The sequence below is a fragment of the Aplidium turbinatum genome, chromosome 4 (assembly GCF_918807975.1).
Source record: "Aplidium turbinatum chromosome 4, kaAplTurb1.1, whole genome shotgun sequence".
Taxonomy (NCBI): Eukaryota; Metazoa; Chordata; class Ascidiacea; order Aplousobranchia; family Polyclinidae; genus Aplidium; species Aplidium turbinatum.
The window spans coordinates 46,411,900-46,430,687 of record NC_137475.1 but is presented as its reverse complement, the minus strand read 5'-3'; the positions used below and the strand labels follow the sequence as shown (position 1 = coordinate 46,430,687).

The following is an 18,788-nucleotide window of genomic DNA, read 5'->3' as shown; positions in this document are numbered from 1 at the left end:
CTTTTAGGGGTTTTAGGTTGCGCAAGCTTGATATTCTTTGAAAGGATTTGTCACTTCAACAATGTCGATGCAGGAGCGTTTCCTTCGGGCGAGGTTGTTATTTGTGCAGCAAACAAAACAAGAAATCAAAACATCCAAAATTATTTTATCTTTTTTGATTAAAATCTAAAACTTTGAGCCATGAAATATTTTAAAATCCGCACAAAATCTCGTACATTGCTCAATCAAGCATGAAATTAATTGAAAACTCCACAGATGACGAACAGGATGACGTTACCGACGCATGACGTCATCACTTGTCATGGATGTCGGCTCTGGATTCGATGTGGTTGGAATCGAGGAGTGGTTGAATGAACAAACTAATTGTTCCAAACGTTCCAACAAAAATGAAGATCCAGAGGAACAGGCGGTCGATTACCATGCCAACGAACTTCCAATCGTTCTCGATCTGACGCGAAAGCAATAATTGATTGTGGGGAAACTTTATCCTCGGAGCAGAGACTGATCTAGCAAGTAGCCTAAGGGGGGAGGTCATTAAACTGGTCTTGCCAATACAACATACTCTGTTCCCCCTGAATCCGCCACTACTTCCGACTGAGAAACCTTCTTCGAGAGCTTAGTCCTGACAGTTGCGCACCTGCTTGTAAGAGGCTCAGAATCACTGACGCAGGCCCGATCACCGAGATTGAACGAGTGAAATTTTTGATTGCTGGTGTTGCTGTCTGTGAATTATTCTATCCACTCGAGGCAACTGAATGGAGACCAGTCCATGGTTTGGTTTTGAATCTTTATCCTCGGACTGACAAAGCCTTGATTGTTTATTCCTGGTAGTTTCGCATACTTGTAGAGGCTCTTGACGCAGGGCCGGTTACTGAGATTGGCAGAGTGAAGTTTCTGATTGTTGAAGTGTTGTTGCCAAGGAATTATTCCATTCACTAGGTGCCGCTGAATGTAGAGTGGTCCTGAAATGCGTTGCTCAAGCGCACACCTCGAGAGTCGAGCCAGCGCCGCGTGATCTTGAGCCGGGCGCGTAACCACTGAGCTAACGGGGCGGACGAATATCCATGCGATGCTCAAGCGTACACCCCAAGAGTCGAACCAGCGCTGCTTGATCTCGGCGCTTCATCGTGTACAAAGCCACTCTAACCAACAAAGCTAATGAGGCGAACAACACCCCCATGGTTTGACACAAACATGGTGATGTTCTATCACTGCTGACGTAGAAACAAACAAAGTAGATGTGAAAGAACAACTGCAATTTTATATAACTCTCTTGAAATCTTATGCATGCGCAGCTACTACATTTTCTTGTAAACAATTTATTTGTTAATCTAAGTCAGTGGATTCAAATTTGAAGTCCTCGGACCATACGACTCAGGAACATTCGTCTCACCATGGAAATATTATTAAAGAGAATCAAAGCGAGGCATCGTGGTTCTTTGGGTTCGATCTCCTCTCGAGAAATAATGGCTATCATTGCCACAACTGGCATGCTATAAGCTACGCATAGCCTATGTGTTATATGGTTGTATATACGTAAAGATATAATTATCAAATGGGAAAGCACTGAGTTTGTGGAGGGCCAGGCCAGGTGATGTCTATTATTATGTGGTTAATAAAATAAAAAAGTTTATAGAAATAAAACTTAAAGGATAAGAATCAAGATACCGAGTTAACTTTTGTTTCACATTTTGACGTAGCAGCACAATCATGGCGTCACCGTTGTGATGCAACTGATAGGAAAGCCATTAGCAACGGTTATAGTTTAGCGCTCACGCCTCACCTCTGTCGCTTCGTCTGCAACTTTGAAGTGGTTGGCGATGTATATGACGTTTTCGATCGCGCTTCGTAGCTCCGACGTCATAGAGGAGAGCGCATGCTGGTGGTACTTGCTTTGTCGGAGTCGCTTCTTCACATCAGTCCCATCCTGGAGGGGTAAGTTGTTAACATCCGGGATCAGGTGTTGAAGGTCGTTGGCCTTGGCAACGCCCCCCTCAAACTTTGAGGGCCGCTATGAGGCCTGGGTTCTACTTAGGTATGTGGTTGAGATGAACTACTTGGTGCCAAGACATCAACAAGCAGCTAACCGGATAGTATCGTAATGGGTTCGATTCCACGTCGTGCCTTACCGAAGACTCGAATGTGGTACCGATCGTGTTCTTGTGCAAAAGTCTTGTCTATTTCTTACTATGTTCTTAAAACGCAATTTGATTTCGCTAAAATGATGCAGGTTCTTGTATTGTGGCTTCTTCAATAGAAACTCAAACATCACATTGATTTGAAATATCAGTGACGTCATATCCTGTCACGTGACTCGCCACCAAGCTTGTGACAGGGATGTGCTGTAGCCGGCAGCAGTCCACTGATAGCTACAAGCAAGGCCACGATGCATGCTGATTAAATAATTTGTCCGATGAAGCAAAACGCATCTTTGAGGATAACAAATAAACTTATTACGTTAACAATATTACAATTGGAAACGTTACTACCACCTTGCGGTAGTGCTAAATAAACTGGTAGGCCACCATAAGTCCATAAACGAACTTGCCAATCAAAAACCTTGCAGCCTAGGCTCCTGCACGAGTGCACGTATCAACCAAGATTGTATTTGTAGATCCCATTTGCAATACGCTGTGATCAACATGGTTGCTTCAGGTATTGCAACATAATCTGGGCTTCTGGACCAGTTGTAAACTGGACCAGTTGTAAACGTGTCGCTATAAACCTTTTAGTAGACACAAAGGAACATTAATGGAAGTTAGTAATTTGAAACTTGCGTTTTGAAAGTCCAGTTGAGTTAATGCTCGATGAACATACAATCCATTGGATGCTGCGCCTGGATGTAACAATGTGATCTGCGGCGGCATCAACCGCAAGAAGTAGAGTAAATTTTGTTTTGCACGTTTTGACAAATCACCGTCGATATGTGGTTTCTATTCAAATTCAACCATCACCTACCACCATTCTCTTCTTATTTTTGGAATACAATCCGTTCTCTTGCATTTCCATACAAATCACATTCTTCGCCAGTTTTGCGATGATGGCTTTTCTATTATCCGGCCGTTTCATCAGCAAGTACTGGAACATACACAAAGTGGCGCTTTGCAATAACTGTTGTGCCACGTCCCGTTATGACATATCATGCAAAAACACACACAAAGTAGAAACAAAATAGCAACAAATGGAGTTAAAATAAGCAACAGTTGTCGTCGTGGCCTTCAATGACCCAACAAACAAGTATTTTGGACATCACGAAACGTCGTTAGATGGATGCCTTTCATATTACTCAGTGCACAACAACTACATTGAACATTGGACACGTGGCTGTAGCATCTGATTGGTCGGCTGATAAGCAAAGATTCTTAACATCTAATTCTAGTAGGCATGGGTTCGATTCTAGGCCGGGGTCATATCAAATACTTTAAAAACGTTACCGATTGTGTTCTTCCTTGCATAATGCAGTGGGGGTAAGTCGGCTAAGGCTGCGGTCACGACGGAAAGATTGTGCTAACGTGAAAAGGTCTCAAACTCAAGACTCAAGATTACGCGGTGCTCGGGGTGTGCGCTTGAGCAAGTCATTTCAGGACTTGCTATTTATTCAGTGGTCCCATACTTGATTCAAGTGTAAGTATGAGAAGATAAGGTTCTCATTGCACTAATCTTTTGGCACTAAGGAAAGTAGGGTGGCCAGTTCCTTCCTCTCAGCCGCTCTTCCTGCAGCAATTATGCCCACGCAATTTATTATACTATAGGTAGAGGTGAGGGGTGTTGTCCACAAACAGCTAAAACCGGGAATCGAACCAGATTTGCATAATTGGAAAGCCAACGCCTTATCCGTTGCGCAATCCTAACGGCACCGCATGGATGGAATAATTTCCAGGCAACGACACTTCAACAATCGGAAACTTCACTCTGTAAATCTTTATAACCGGCCCTGCGTCAAAAGCCTCTACAAGTAAGCCTATGCGAAACTACCAGGAATAACCAATCAGGGCTTTGTCCGTCCGAGGATAAAGATTCAAAACCAACCAAAATAAATGTATTTGATGAGGGAGATCAAGCAGATGATCATGTTATTGCAATTAAAATGAAATCAGAACATTTCTATGTTGGTTGTTTCCGCTTCAGGTCTTGTCAATAAGAATTTGTTGATTTGAAGAAGAAGATTTGGAAGTGAAGCTAACAACCTTGATTACATAAAGTGGTGATGACATTGGTGGGACGTTTCCAATGGCGCCGGTTCGACACCGCTCAAAAGCATGTGGCTGTGTGTTCGGAAGGTCACTGTCAAAGGCCGAGTATAATCTTTTCTTTTTATTCTTCGAAGCTTGGAAAACTAACCTTCGCTGAAGATTATTCCCAGGGGCCTTAGCTGAGATGAAAAATAACCTCGTTTAACTCGTTGCATCTTACAAACAGCAATCCTCGATGGAACAACCTTAACACTTTATTGAAAACATATCAGACTTGTGCGAAGTGACTTACTCTGGGTAACTTCTCTAGAAATATCATCTTCACCCAACCCGGCATGACATGTGTGCTCTCTGACCGGAAGTGGACGTTGAGGACAAACACAGTGATCGTGATGGATAACGTCACAAAGATCATTGTGAAGAGAAGGTATTGTCCTATCAGGGGAATCACCAGTGACGTAGAGGGGATGATCTCAGTGATGACGAGGAGAAATACCTGGATATTGAAGACAATTATTGTCAAATGATTTGAACAAATCATTTGCATCAACATTTGTAACTATGGCAACATGAAGTATTTGGAACAAAACAAACATTTTCCTGCTTTGACAATTTTTTAAAATGGCAACACTGAGTGAAGCTTATGATGCTGGATACAAACCATTCGATGTCGCCAAGCTAGCAATGCACAACTGAGTGAAGCTTATGATGCTGGATACAAACCATTCGATGTCGCCAAGCTAGCAATGCACAACTGAGTGAAGCTTATGATGCTGGATACAAAACATTCGATGTCGCCAAGCTAGCAATGCACAACTGAGTGAAGCTTATGATGCTGGATACAAACCATTCGATGTCGCCAAGCTAGCAATGCATAATTTGTTAAGTTCAAAACTTTTTTAATATATGTAAGTTTTGGAAAACTCCTCATTTCAAGTAAGACGATGTTTTATAGAAGGAATTATCGTGGCCGCTGTTGATCTCTCGCGCGTCATTGATTTCCTCACCGTGAGCGATAGGAGAACCGAAATGCAGAGAGTAATCTTTTCTCCACAGTCGGAAGGGAGGTAAAAAACGAGCACTGCGAGGAATGAGATAAGCAGACACGGAATGATCAAGTTCACCATGTAAAAGAGAGGGAGACGGCGGAGGTGGAACGAATACGTCACATCCGGGTAGACTTCTGGACAACAATTGTACTTCCGCTCGTGTCTGAAAAAGAAGTCAAGCGGAACAGCAAAGGTTACTACAGGTCATCTTGTGAAAGCACTCAAATTGAAGTGACAGTTATGACATCACAATACATTCAAGCATCACTCACCTGTACCCAGCGACGTCCAGCACCTCCCACTCCCCGCTCTCCCAGTATTCCTTCCTGTTGGCATTCCTGGTTTCCAGCATCAAGTCCACTCGAGCTTTGTCATAAGTCCATGAGCCAAACTTCATGGTACAGTTCTAAATAGAGCGTTTTTCAACAATAGCGTTCAAATCGCGACTCGCCTGATCTAATGAACGTGACTACAATGCTTGACAAGCATGACGTCATGCCAAGACGTGGTGATAGCTTTAGACGAAGAAAGTTATCAATTATTCAAAACACAATCATCTCTGTGTGACGTAATCATAAAACAAATGCAAATGAATCTTTAGAGACTTAAGATCAATTGCGCAGAAATAACAAAAGTTTTTGTGCGGTTCATTCTTTTCCGCTCTGCTTTTCGAGTAGAAAGTTTTAGTTCAAAGCGAATCAATAAATCGATTCGATTGGTTGTGCGAAGTTTGAAAGGCTTTTCTTGTTTGGAGACGTGGACAGAAAATTTTCCGATAAGTGAGATTCCCCGTAGGGTGTGACAAAGTGTTGGGAAGACTGGGGAGAGAAGACTCCCAGCTACTGGGATAATCACAGAGAAATGCTTCCTTCCAGTAGAAATATGTTTAAAAAGGCACTGAAAAGTGGCAATGAAGTTATTCTTTTAGAAGGCCGAAGTCCACCATCAACATCTAGAAGGTCTGGATTCGGACAGCAGTCTGCTAGTTGAATGGCCTTGATTTAGACCATAATTATGACAACCCACTTTTATGGCACAGAATAAATGAAAAGTTAGTCAGCAACATTATCAAATGTTGGCTTACAATATTACAATAATAATGAGGAATACACAATTGTCGACTAATAATGACGCATTGATTCTGCATCTATGGATTTCCTGGTGTTTATAGACGCACACGCACAACGAATATGTAGAAGGAGGCTACTTTATTATTTGGTATGACCCAACCTGGAATCGAACCCAGATCTACCAGTACTAGAGCCAAAGGCGAAACCACTCGGCCACTGATGTCAGTGAAACAATTTTGTACAAACCGTAGATGTGGAAAGACTCATTGATAGAAGATTGAGCAATTCTGGTTTTCCAATCAAGGAAAAAACACTCGGTTTTGTGTAGCCGGCTATAAATTGCAGTGACGTGACACCTGGCCGTTGGCTGTTTCACATTTTCATAATTGCTGGAAGCTTGTTGGGAGAATCACCAGTGAACAGCTAGTTTGATCAGATTAGTGAGGAAGACTGTTTTGGTGAAGGTTTTTTGAAAATGATTTGTTGAGCGGTTTCTGTTGAACATGTTTAGTTTGCTGCTCTGTCAGCAAACTGAATTGCAGGATAGCTTGCTGAATGCTAGCACAGAAGAGATTATAAGTTTTTTTTTAAGTTAGAAGGCTTTGAATTCCATTTTAGAAAATTGCTTAGTTTATTGAATATATTTAATGATTACAGGTAACGTACACGTAGGCAAGCTGTGTAAGTGCAAACTTAATATAATAAACAGTAACAGTGTAAACTTCGCTTTTTATATGAAACCAAACAGCGATCAATCGTCGTCAACGCGACAGAAAGCGACGAATTCAACCAAAATGAAAGAAACAGAAAGCGCTGCTAATATATCTACCAACCCTGGCAAGTTTAAGCTTCCAGCCAATCCAGTTGATGCTGAGAAGCAGCAGGAGAAGATGCTGGCCTCAAAATACGGAAACTTAAAGATGAAGCCAGGGGGCGGTTTCCTTCAGAGGCGCTTGGCGGGAAAAGGGGCAAAATACTTCGACTCTGGGGATTACAACATGGCTAGGGCGGAAAGGAAGAACCAGTCTCAGCCCCTGCTTGACCCCTGCGAGGTCACAGGGGGTCACATGCCGACATTGGACAAACTTCCGAAGGGAAGGAAACAGCTGGATGGCCCATCTCTCGCAAAGAAATGACCAACCACAAAAACAAACACGCTGTGCTGCTGTTGATAAACATGTGGTGGCGAAAACACTGACGTCAATAAAACTGTTTCAAGGGTGTTCGGCCAATTTGCAAAAACATGAGGCGGACTTTTATTCTTAAAAATAACGTTTGCAGAAACTGTTGGAACGCTATTTATTTATTTCTCATCAATGAACTAAGCCTCAACGTCAGCATTCTGCGGCGCATTGTGACCGAATGATTGTTTTTGTTATTCGACAGTACAACAAACTGCTGGTTCGTGTTTGCATTATATTTGAGCATCAGAGAAAGATGACGACCGACGGTTTGTAGGAAGTTGTAGGCTGATTTAGCTTTTTTGTCTTGGAGCGATTTCACTCGCTCCAGGCCGCTCGTTGGTGGACTTAGGTCACTATGGACTGAAGGGAATCACAAAAAAGTTCAGTTTAATTGTTTTTGTTTCTGATCATCACAACGAAACCAACAAACGACAACCTAGCAAAAGTCTTGAAAAAAGTAGAAGCGACAAAACGCCAACGTTATACGTGCTTGAGACGAAATAAGTAATTAAATTAATAGAAAATTGGCACCTTCAGAAAAATTCAAGATAAAAAGAAAATTAAAAATAAAATTAGGCAAAGTAAAAACAACAACATTCAGGCAATAGCTTTATTAGCCCACACAGCTTTAGCTGATATTTTCATGATTTGTATGAATAGACATTTGCTATAAAGATCGGGCATGGTGCGTTATCAAGATTGCTGATGGTCATAAGGGGAACACAACTTGATGCGTTTAGCTCATAGCAGAGAAGAGCAACGCAGGCAAAGAAAACCCCACAAAGAAATCCTACCACGGGCAAAGCCATTTCAAGCGCAACGCACCAGGGCCTTGCACCCGCACCAAGGCCTTGCACCAATACCTTTGTAGGGTTACCGCCAGATGAAATAAATCTAAGCACATTTGGAAAACCTAATTTGAAACTTTCAAGCCAAAAGTGTTGAAAAGTAGTGAAATTTATCTGATTGGATTATACTCGCCCATTATCAGCTTTGTTTCTTCCGCAGTCCAGCGCTGGGCACTCACAGCGAGCTCGTTTAAAACAATGTGAGTAGGCTATCATGCATTATACCAGAATTGAGGTTTCACTTGCAACTAACATGTTTGTTCTGTAATGTATACGCAGGTAGGTATACAACGTACTTTATAGGTCTACATATAATCAGAAAAAATAAACCAGTTGTTGACTCAATCTAAGCAATAAGCATGGTTGGGTTTTCAAAAGTTATGGTTTACTAAACCTGGTAGGCTAGTTCATTCTTAAACCTTGGTCTTGAGAACAACCACAATTTGGAAGCCATGAACCTATTTTGCATTCAATCTCGCAAGAATGAATTTTACAAATTTTGTTAGCACCACTAGCAGTGAAGCTGATCATAAAGTATCTGGTACTATTGCTCCATGCTTTGTGTAATTTGAGGCTGCCTGTGCTGGTAGAATTTCGTCACTTAGAGACCAAAAAAAGGAGGGATATTGAAAGCAAATATTTTTTTATCGGAGAGCTTTGCACCTTTCAATCAGAGCGCATCCGTTTGAATACAGACATGGAGGGGGAGGCGTTAGGATACAAACTTGTAGTTGGGGAAAAAACAAATTGTGCGGATATTTTCAGTTGTACGTTTAAGAAAAAGTAAAATCGAAATTTCACAAAATCAACATTGTCATTACAAGTAACAAAACAAAGACGAGTAAAATTAAATAGACTGAGACCAAATTACCTGAGTGTCAAAAGGAAAGTATTTGACGTCAATGCTGCAAGAACTTTTGAAAGTAGCGGGGGGCATCCAGGACACTGTCCCGTTGTAACTGATCAAAGCCTTTGTGTTGTAGTCAACCTGAAACTTTCCAACTGCTCTGCAAAGTATCGGAAAAATGGTCAAAAATCATAGTAGGCTACAAGAGTTTAATCGTTTCCTGATTAATTTTTAAACTAAATTACAACCAAACTTTTGACGAGAGGGGAATTGAATCGAACTTTGGGTCGAATGATTAATCGCACTAGGTAGGCCTACGTTGCGTTTTGCCGGTCATATTCGGGTGATTTCTACGCTGGTTTTGACAAATTTTGCAAAATAGTCGCATGCCTTTCGATTTCCTCTCAGACTCGTATGTGCTTCATTGCCAACATGGAAGATCAATGAGAAGAAGATAAATCGAGTTGTTAGGCTACTGGCCTAGTTGGCGGAAGAGACAAACGAACTTTTAATTGTGGTGGTAGGCTATTTGCTAATGGTGTTGTAAATATTTATTATGTTTTAGTTAAAAAGTTTAGAAAAGTGAATTTCATTTTAATAAAATTTAGCTACTTCTCTCTGAAATGACAATTAGTTTGCCAGTTCAGCATTTTTTGTTGAATTGGGCAAAATATTTAGTCAAATATTTTGTCAAATATTTGTCAAATATTTAGTCAAATATTTTGTCCCTTTAAAATTTTTAGACTGGCTATGCCAGTATGCCCACATCACATTTGGCCATGAGAGTTAGGGAAGACTTATTTGGACAATTAAACAAAAAATGTGCCAATAAAGACCAAATAAAAAGTCAGCTTTAGCAATAAATAATCCTTAGAATCGTTCAACATTGCGCGAAACTGTTCTGTCGAATTTAACATTAAAATTCACGCGGCTCATCAATTTATGCAATCTTCGGCTGAATAAGGCCGCTGTTTGCCGTATGCGTCTCGTATTTGCTCAAAATTTTGAAATAAACCGTCATGTGCTGTGTCTTAATTCCTTTGCAATGTTTAATTTACTCTTCTGCATTCATATTTCATTCAAGTTCAGTGTTCTGATGATTGATAAGTCTAACATGCTAATAGTCGAAAACGTTTGCACTTTTTAGTTTGTTTTATATAATATGTTTAATGCCTTGTCGTTGCCTAACCATCTGCATATGATGTTGATGAAATTGACAAATTTCAATTAAATAACTTATCCAGTCTACAAATGGAAGGTTAAGCAATAACTGCAATAATGCGAACCTACGTGTTGTACAGCACAATATCAGGCTTCCAAATCTTTTGGGAAGGTATCCTTAAGTATTTGAAACCTCCGTAATCCTCAGGAATCCATTGCAGCTTATAATCTCCCCAGATCATCTTCAGCCACAGGTTTGTCGTCATAATCTGGTTGATCTCGTCCTGAAATCACGTGACCAACTTACATTGTTTTGTTGTCGACAACAAATATATTTATCCCAGCTGGTTGTGAGTCATCAGTGGACCTCCCGAATTCCAGCGACTAAATTCCAAAACATTCTACCAGGAATCGAACCTAGGACTTCAATGGCAGTTAAGAAGATGATGGCAAGAGGCGCGATGTAAAGGATGAGACCACTGCAAACAGACTCTCGCAATCTCCTACGAGTTTCGGGCGGTGAAGCTGCGGTCTCGATGTTTTCAACGTTCGAAATGTTGTCAAATCAAGATGCAGGTTGCTTGGATTGTTTGCAACTGAGGAAATAATTAACTCACCACTTTGACAAGTTGGGACAAGTAGAGCTCGAATCGAACGTGAACTGTCGCGTTGCTGTTGGCAACCGGACGAATCCACTCCTCGTATTCGTTGAATAAGTCGCGAAATAATTTCTCCTCGTGCTGAGAGGCGAGCATGTCTATGACATCACAATAGACAGATTAAGAGAAAATAAGCTTTTCATTTCAAGGACGCTCTCTATAGAGCTGAATCTAGTGATGGACGAATTCACAGACAACCCCTCAATACAAGCGGAAGCTTCACTTTGTCAATCTCGATGACCGGCCCTAAGTCAGTGGTTCAAAGTCTTCACAAGTATGAGGAGCTCCAAAGGAAGCTTTGCAAATCCAATGATCAAGAAACTGTTGGGCACATTCTTATCAATCAATCATTTTATTTTTCGTCATTAACGCGTCCGGGACGAAAAAATACTAACTACAAAAATCGATATAGACCTACCAGCACGTTAATGAACGGGAAAAGGAGGCAAAACCTTGAAAGGTTTAAAACGTGCCTGAATGAAATATTATGTAGTAGGCCTAGGATATATATCAGTAGTTAGCACGGCCACAAAACCCAAAAAACAAATAGCAAAAAATAAAACAAAAACAGAGAAAAGCACACATGTAGCCTAGTAATGAATGACAGTCTGATGAAAAGTGTTGTGGATTAAATGTGCCAGTTCCAATATTGATGTGGATGAGCAGTCATAATAATAATAATAGGATGAAGCATGGCCACCTCAAGATAAGGCCTGATTTGTCACATTTTGCAGAAATTTCCAGGTTTTTCTATCTTTGGGCGAACGTTTAAATAAATTTTTCTAACAATTAAATTTTTACGCTTTCTTTATTCTTTTCCCCAGATGACACAATAGGTTTTAACATCCTCACATGTTGAAAAACAAAAAAAAGTTGATTTCGAAGATTTTAGTCAGACTGTTAATTTTCAATAACAGTCTGATTTCGCATTTTTCAACTTACTTTTTCTCATTTGCTACTGCTTCCCCAAAGCAACAAAAAAGTTTTATGTCATTAGGAAACCGCAAAAAGTTAAAACATCTAAAAAAATGTCAGTCAAGCAGTAGCAGTAGCTGCAATCAAAATCTGCAAAATGTGACAAATCAGGCCGCATCTCCAGGTGGCCATGGATGGAGAAAGAAAACCGGACATAAAAGTACGTATGTATGACGTCCATGGACTAAAAATGTTCATTTCATGTCCACTCGTTCGTTTGGCTAGAGATGCATTTCAAAATGCCCAACTTGTGCAAGAAACAAAACAAACAAACAGTTACATCACTTGCTTGTACTCACCATGAGCATTCATGCTTGACGCCAAAGCGATCATGACGCAACAATGAAGGAAACTATGTCCCCACATGGTCGGAAGAAGATACGTTTTCCAACAAGGATCGAAATTCAATGCAACGAACCCTAGCTGTTTCTAAATACATAACAATTGCAAGACATCAACTCAATGGCGCTTCAAACGCCAACATTTTTACTTTGAAGGAACATAATATGAAGTAGAAATCCTGCACAAGCAACGGATGCAAACAAACCTTGGAAAAGGTCGAATGAATCTGTTACTAGAAAATCTATCCAGCATCCACCAGTGCATAGACGTCACCACATCTCAAGGAGTTAGGAATCTACACTGACTCCTCCACTCACATAAACTTCACTCAGGATGTTGGTGGAAAGAAGAAACATATGACTTTTAGATATGTTTGCTCAGATATAATAATCATTGACTCAATTGAGATATTCCTGATAGGATTCCTTCCCCATTCTCTTCCACTTCTTCCAAGTGTCTCTTATCACTAATGCTCTTCCACATGGTAGGCTACTAGTGATCTTGACATTAGTCGAGCAACTGTTTGAAACAAACTATTTGAAATTTTGTTTCATTGAAAAAGTAAAAACGAACTTGTTTTTTTTCTCCATGAAGAACTAACCCACGCATCAAGAGTGTTCCCCTCAAGATCTTCATCACTTTTGATAACACACCGAGGTCGATCAACATAAAAACTGTCTATTTGTCTTGTTTTCACTGATAAAATTTAAAAAAATTTAGTCTTTTTTTTCTTTTTTTTTCTAAATTTTTAAATTCTTCTAAGGTGTCGTGTCATATTTTAAACTGATCATCTTGTTACGGTATCAAGCATGTTACAAGTTTCGCGTTTTGACAATTTAACTTGTTTAACCTGCTTTGTTGACATGTAGCTTATTGCTTTTCGCTGTGATGAATGATGATCACAAATAAAAACAAACCGAACTTAAAGTGCAAATACAATTCAGGCCTTTGAGTCGGCAGAAACTATATTGTGAGATTTCATTTCAAATTCTGTCTAAACAATTTCACTTCAATCAACAACTAATCGCTTCTGGCAGCCCTAGTTTGTTGAACAAGAATTTCTCTCATTGTGTTTCGCGTTTAGCAGCATGATCGTTGCTTACTTCACAGTGTACATATAAACGACCTGTTTTAGCCGATTTCGTTTTGGCTACAAGTCGAATCTACATTAAGAATTTCTCTGTTTATTCCTTCTTTGCTTTGAGTGAGCTAAACTCAACCAACCGACCATGTCGGAGCCACCACAAACTAAGAGTTGCTGTGGAAGCTGAAACGACACTCGGATCAATTCTAACGTTTGTAATCATCATCTTAACAACGTCCATTTGCGTCGCATCAACGTCGCAATATTGTAATTTTGCAATCAATGAATCCATCCCTGGATCGATGCAATCTTTGCATTGTGATCAACCAGAGTCAGTAAAGCAGTTGAAAGACGTTGAATCGATGTAAAAGAAGCAGTTGAGTTACTACCTGGCATCAAATGGTCACAAATCTCATCGATTTATTCATTGAGTTAAAACCAAAACTGTGAGTTTGCTGCAATGTTGATTTGAAAATCGAAAAACATTTTCCTAAAATTATTAAATTGCTTTCATTTTCTAAATTATACAAACTAACGTCGTTTATTGCTCTCCAAACAAAATATACCAGAGTTTCCAAAATAGGCTATGTGCCGTGAAAGAGTCGTAAGTGTGGCACAAATATATTGTGATTTGCGTTGCAGCCGCTAAGTAAAACTACGAAGCGTCGAATTAGTTCAGAAGGAAGCATTTACTTTCATGTTACAGCAGACCAACAATTACCTGAGTAAATCGCTTGAACATCAGACCACTCCAAACGGATGTTCAGTCTCGAATCAAAACTATTTGTACACAAAAGCAAGCATACGTTTTAAACTCCAGTAAAAGCAAAAAAAATACTGATACAGACCTACATTGATGGTAGGCTCAGGGCCGGATTTAGCTGATGGGGGGCCCGGGGCACTTTTAGATCGGGGGGCCCCCGTGCAAAAAAAATTTTTGCGCCTACGGCGCGTAAACTTCATCTCTACGTCTACAGTAGCATCAGTCCAGTACTGCACAGCATTTTGCAGAAACTTTAAAGGTCAAAAGGAATAAAATAACACAAAATCAAATTTTTTTCCACATAGGGGGGCCCTTCAAAAGTCGGGGGGCCCGGGGCAACTGCCCCCTCTGCCCCCCGACCTAAATCCGGGCCTGGGTAGGCTACTGCTATTTTGCATTCATCAAATGCTGGCATTTGCATAACAATCTAATTCTAACCTCAGTGTAATTTATTAAGAATCGATTTCACTACAGTAATAGCATCTTCAGCTAGCGCATGTAAAAAAGAAAATTTGAAAAATACGTAAAAAGAAAAAATCAAGCAAACTCCGATATTCTCAACACGCATAAAAATTCTATTTTAAATAGATGGTTACATAAAATAAAGCCTAAATCTAAAACTGGTTCTGCCACGATTTCCAACACTATACTGGAACAAAATTCAAGAACACATAAACACTATCATTCATTAAGTAAACTACAACCGTTCAACGAGACATACCTTGATTTAAATAAAGATAACTGTCTTGTTGTACATCACTGTGCCGCTGGGAATTTTTGAAATTCTTTTGTGTGCCATAAGTTTGAAAAGCACTCAGCAAGTACATTTATTGCAATGTTTCTAACAAACGCAATGACTCCGTGGCGCAACGGTAGCGCGTCTGACTCCAGATCAGAAGGTTGCGTGTTCAAATCACGTCGGGGTCACTTTTTATTTTTTGCCTACCAATTAATGTAATTTTCATAACACGTGTAGCGCATTATGTCAGCCGTTGCTATGCAGGTGTCGAGCTTTTATACTCAACTTGTTCACTGGCGTCTTACTTTTCCTGGGTATATTTTGTTAAAAAAAAAAACTAACCGCATATCACGTCATTGACGATTTTATCAAATAGAGCAGGACATCTGCATGTCATAGATGATAAGAGGAAAAGCGTAGGCTACTGTGTCTGTATGTATTTAGCTTGCCTACCATCAGTCTTAACGATCATCGACGATCTGGGTAGCCCAGACAGACTCTCTATCTTAAAAGTAGGCTATCAACAACAATTAAACTAATGATAGAGCTTGCGGCTCGTCTTTCTTGCTCTCTGTATTTTAAAATTAGTTTTTTCGCACCTTGCCTTTTTACCATATCATGTGACCTGTTTAACACCTTTTGATGCAGTTACCTTTGATTCTCGTGGAGCCTATATCGTTTAGTTTGAGCTAGTCAGAAGTACTGTGCAGTTTTTTGTCTTTTTCTGTTTATAGATTTAGTTAACCATTGTATTTTTTTCAGATGTAGTTAATTTGTATGTATGTTATTCCTGAAGAGGACATCTTGTGATGTCGAAAACGTTCGATACTTAATTTGTTGCGTAGTTTTATGTTTATGTAAATGTAATAAACTTGAAGATGTTAAACTTGATCACGTTGCTCGGCTTCGTATGCCTATGGTTCAATTAAACTAATATTTTGTAAATGTTTTTAAGTTGTAGCCTATGTTGGATTGGCTAACTCCCCTGAATAGAATATTTGTATTTGCATAGGAAGGTCTAGTTAGTTGAGCCAGAAATCGATTTTTCTGCAATAAAAATTTAACGACAAACTTTACCAAAAATCCAAATCCATCATGATAAATTTCAGTCTTATGCGGTTCTTGTGAACATGTTTGTGTTTGCGACTGACCCCGATTTATATCATTTATCGGCATTTTAAAATTGAAATTTAGCCGGCTCAAATGATACCCTAAATTTAACGGTTGAGCCACCCGTTGTTCACGGTTGATCCACCATTATTTCACTTCCAAAAGATATCCCAAAACAGAGCTCAATCTGCATCAAACACAATAAACTCTTCTCTTGAACATCTTGCAAATAAACAATCAAAAAAAGTTTAAACGGTGTATTGTGTCTAGTGTCTTAAAATGAAAGAACAGTGAACACTGAACGAACAGAAATTTATATTTCTGAAAACACTGAGAACCATTGAATAGGAAACTTTGCACGAAGGTGTTTTTACCTTTCTGAAACGATTTCGCGAGGTTTGTGAAGAAAACGAACATTAGCAACCAGTGGCGTTGCTATCGAGAAAAATATAAGGGGGGTAGTGCTAAAAAAATTACCCTCAAACTGGCGCATTACAAAAAAAAACTACTCTTATGGAAGTTTAAGGGGGGCAGTGGACCGCCCCCGGCTAGGACACCAGTTCTACGCATCAATTACAGTACGGTACAACAAAATTAAGGCAATACGTAAGGACCATCGGCTCATAAACTACATTCCTTATGATAAAGGCATGGCTCAACCGTGAACATTGCAAGTGGCTCAACTGTTAACATCGCCGCCATTTTCAAAATTCATGAAAAATTGCCAAGAACCAACTGGCTAATCAAGCAACGAGAACTACTAAAACAAAGAGTAAGTTACCCTCACCTATCCCAGTATTTCCATTAAGACAACGATGAAACATCGTAGGAAAAAATAACACATTTCTTATTTTTCTCAAAACTACTTTTACCTACCATTTTACATTTAACTGCTTCACAATTTTTCTGCTTGTAGAAAATCCCTAAAACTACATGTGCTGATGGACTTCAAGTTTTTCCATATTTTTGTTATGAAACGGTTGACTAATCATGCACGACGTTGCGATAAAACCGGATGGATCAACCGTTACCCGGCTCAACTAACCAAACCTTCCCCCTTTTGATGTCCAAGTTCATTCCAGGGAAATAGTTGATAAGAACTCGCGTAAGATGAATTTGAGCAATTTTATAAAAATTTGTATGTATAGCACAAGCAAGAAATTGTTTGTTTCAACTCTAAAAATTATAATCTTGTCCTTAAAAATTGTAGAACGTTTAGCAACCCTTTTGCTTGATGCAGCGAACTCGGTGAGGCAACTTGATTTCCTCAAACAAAAGCAAGGTAGCCTATGTGACGTCATGAATGGCATCCATAGATATTCTTAAGTCTGTGATGTCACGATCTTATAATCAAGGAGACGCGGACGTCGAAGAACTCGATCTGAAAAAGATATGTAGTTTGTTCGATCGCTCTTGGAAACGGCTTGAAAACCATGAAACCGTCAAGAAACAGCTTAACAGCTACGATATTGGGGAAGAGCGGAATACTTTACTCCAGAATTGGCCACATTATCTTGAAGAAGTTCATCTAATTCACGGATTCGCATATTTAAAAAAAGAATATAATAACAAATGATTGGGCAGCTGTTCCGAGATTTTAGTTTTGAAAATCAATTTTCGGTGATAAATCAAAGGAAAAGTAGTTAAAATATGTTGCCACCTGACGAGTAACAGAATCCTTGATGATGGCCAGTGTTGTCGCCGATTGTAATTTATTTCTTGACAATGCAAACACACGACACTCCACAATATCAAAACATTGACATTGCATTACCGACAACGGTTTCAATTCATTGCAATGTTTCATGCCAAAACAATGACTCCGTGGCGCAACGGTAGCGCGTCTGACTCCAGATCAGAAGGTTGCGTGTTCAAATCACGTCGGGGTCACTTTTTCTTTTAATTTCAATGTTGGTACAAAGCTATATTCAATTCAACTTTATTTTTCATTGCTGGCGCGAACATGCAGAGAACGATAAAGTAAACACACGAATTTTGCACCAACAAAACGAAAACATGTCTAAACCAAAAGGTTTAAATATGGATCAATAAAACAGTGTTTAAAAAACATAATCTTAAAAATGCACAGCCACCAAACCTAGAAAAGAAAGCAAAAAAAGAAAACTTTTATTTCGTTGATTGTAAAATAGACCTACAATTAACACTTGCAAGAGCAACAAGGGCGATTTAACACAAAAGCTGCCCCCCTGTTCCCCTGGCTCGTACGGCTATGCGAACGACTATTGATCGAACGACAGTTTATCGAAACGACAGTTTATCGAAGACAATTAATCGAACGACTGTTTATCGAAACGAATGTTCACCGAAAGACAATTTATCGAACGACAGTTAATCGAAAAACTTACCCCTAATATAAAACCTAACCCTAACCCCTAACCTTAACCCCTAACCTCTAACCTCTAACCCCTAACCCTAACCCTAACCCCTAACCCTAACCCCAACCCCTAACCCTAACCCTAACCCCTAACCCCTAACCCTAACCCGTAACCCGTAACCCGTAACCCTAACCCCTAACCCCTAACCCTAACTCCTAACCCTAACCCGAACCCTAACCCTACCCTAACCCTAACCCTAAACCCTAACGAAACGTCTCAGGAATGTCAAAGAATTTTGTTTGTAACAAAATGGCGTCGTATTGTGCAGCAGTGAGGTTACAAGTGTCACAAATGAAATCTGTTCGCTCATCAGGTCATTATGATGAAACAATCAATGTGTGCCATCATAACTGCTCAATCAATATGAC

At 39.8% G+C, this 18,788-nt stretch overlaps 1 protein-coding gene, 2 non-coding genes and 1 pseudogene across 3 annotated transcripts; 3 read left to right on the top strand and 1 right to left on the bottom strand.

The window, feature by feature from the left end:
- Nucleotides 1–292: 292 nt before the first annotated feature.
- Nucleotides 293–11,095, bottom strand: LOC145769245 (neuronal acetylcholine receptor subunit alpha-3-like). Its single transcript, XM_082580826.1, has 9 exons — nt 10,970–11,095; nt 10,482–10,636; nt 9,216–9,351; nt 5,515–5,648; nt 5,201–5,405; nt 4,486–4,689; nt 2,959–3,078; nt 1,784–1,927; nt 293–448 (listed from the first exon to the last, which is right to left on the bottom strand). The coding sequence occupies exons 2-9, from the start codon at nt 10,616–10,618 to the stop codon at nt 293–295; spliced, it is 1,236 nt and encodes a 411-aa protein (XP_082436952.1). The 5' UTR covers nt 10,619–10,636; nt 10,970–11,095.
- Nucleotides 7,004–7,716, top strand: LOC145768188 (cAMP-regulated phosphoprotein 19 pseudogene; annotated as a pseudogene).
- Nucleotides 11,096–15,030: 3,935 nt separating the features above from the next.
- On the top strand, nt 15,031–15,102 carry Trnaw-cca (transfer RNA tryptophan (anticodon CCA)). Its single transcript has one exon. It is a non-coding gene; the product is annotated as a tRNA-Trp (tRNA).
- Nucleotides 15,103–17,842: 2,740 nt separating this feature from the next.
- Trnaw-cca (transfer RNA tryptophan (anticodon CCA)) lies at nt 17,843–17,914 on the top strand. The gene has a single exon. It is a non-coding gene; the product is annotated as a tRNA-Trp (tRNA).
- The last annotated feature ends 874 nt before the right edge of the window (nt 17,915–18,788 follow it).

Bases quoted from the DNA above. Each gene is read 5' to 3' on its own strand.
- LOC145769245 (XM_082580826.1), bottom strand. From the start codon at position 10,618: ATGACGACAAACCTGTGGCTGAAGATGATCTGGGGAGATTATAAGCTG. The intron at 1,928-2,958 runs GTAGGTGATGGT...TTACCCCTCCAG, and splicing joins AAAATAAGAAGAGAATGGTG to GATGGGACTGATGTGAAGAA. The intron at 449-1,783 runs GTGAGGCGTGAG...CTTTCGCGTCAG, and splicing joins TTGCAGACGAAGCGACAGAG to ATCGAGAACGATTGGAAGTT.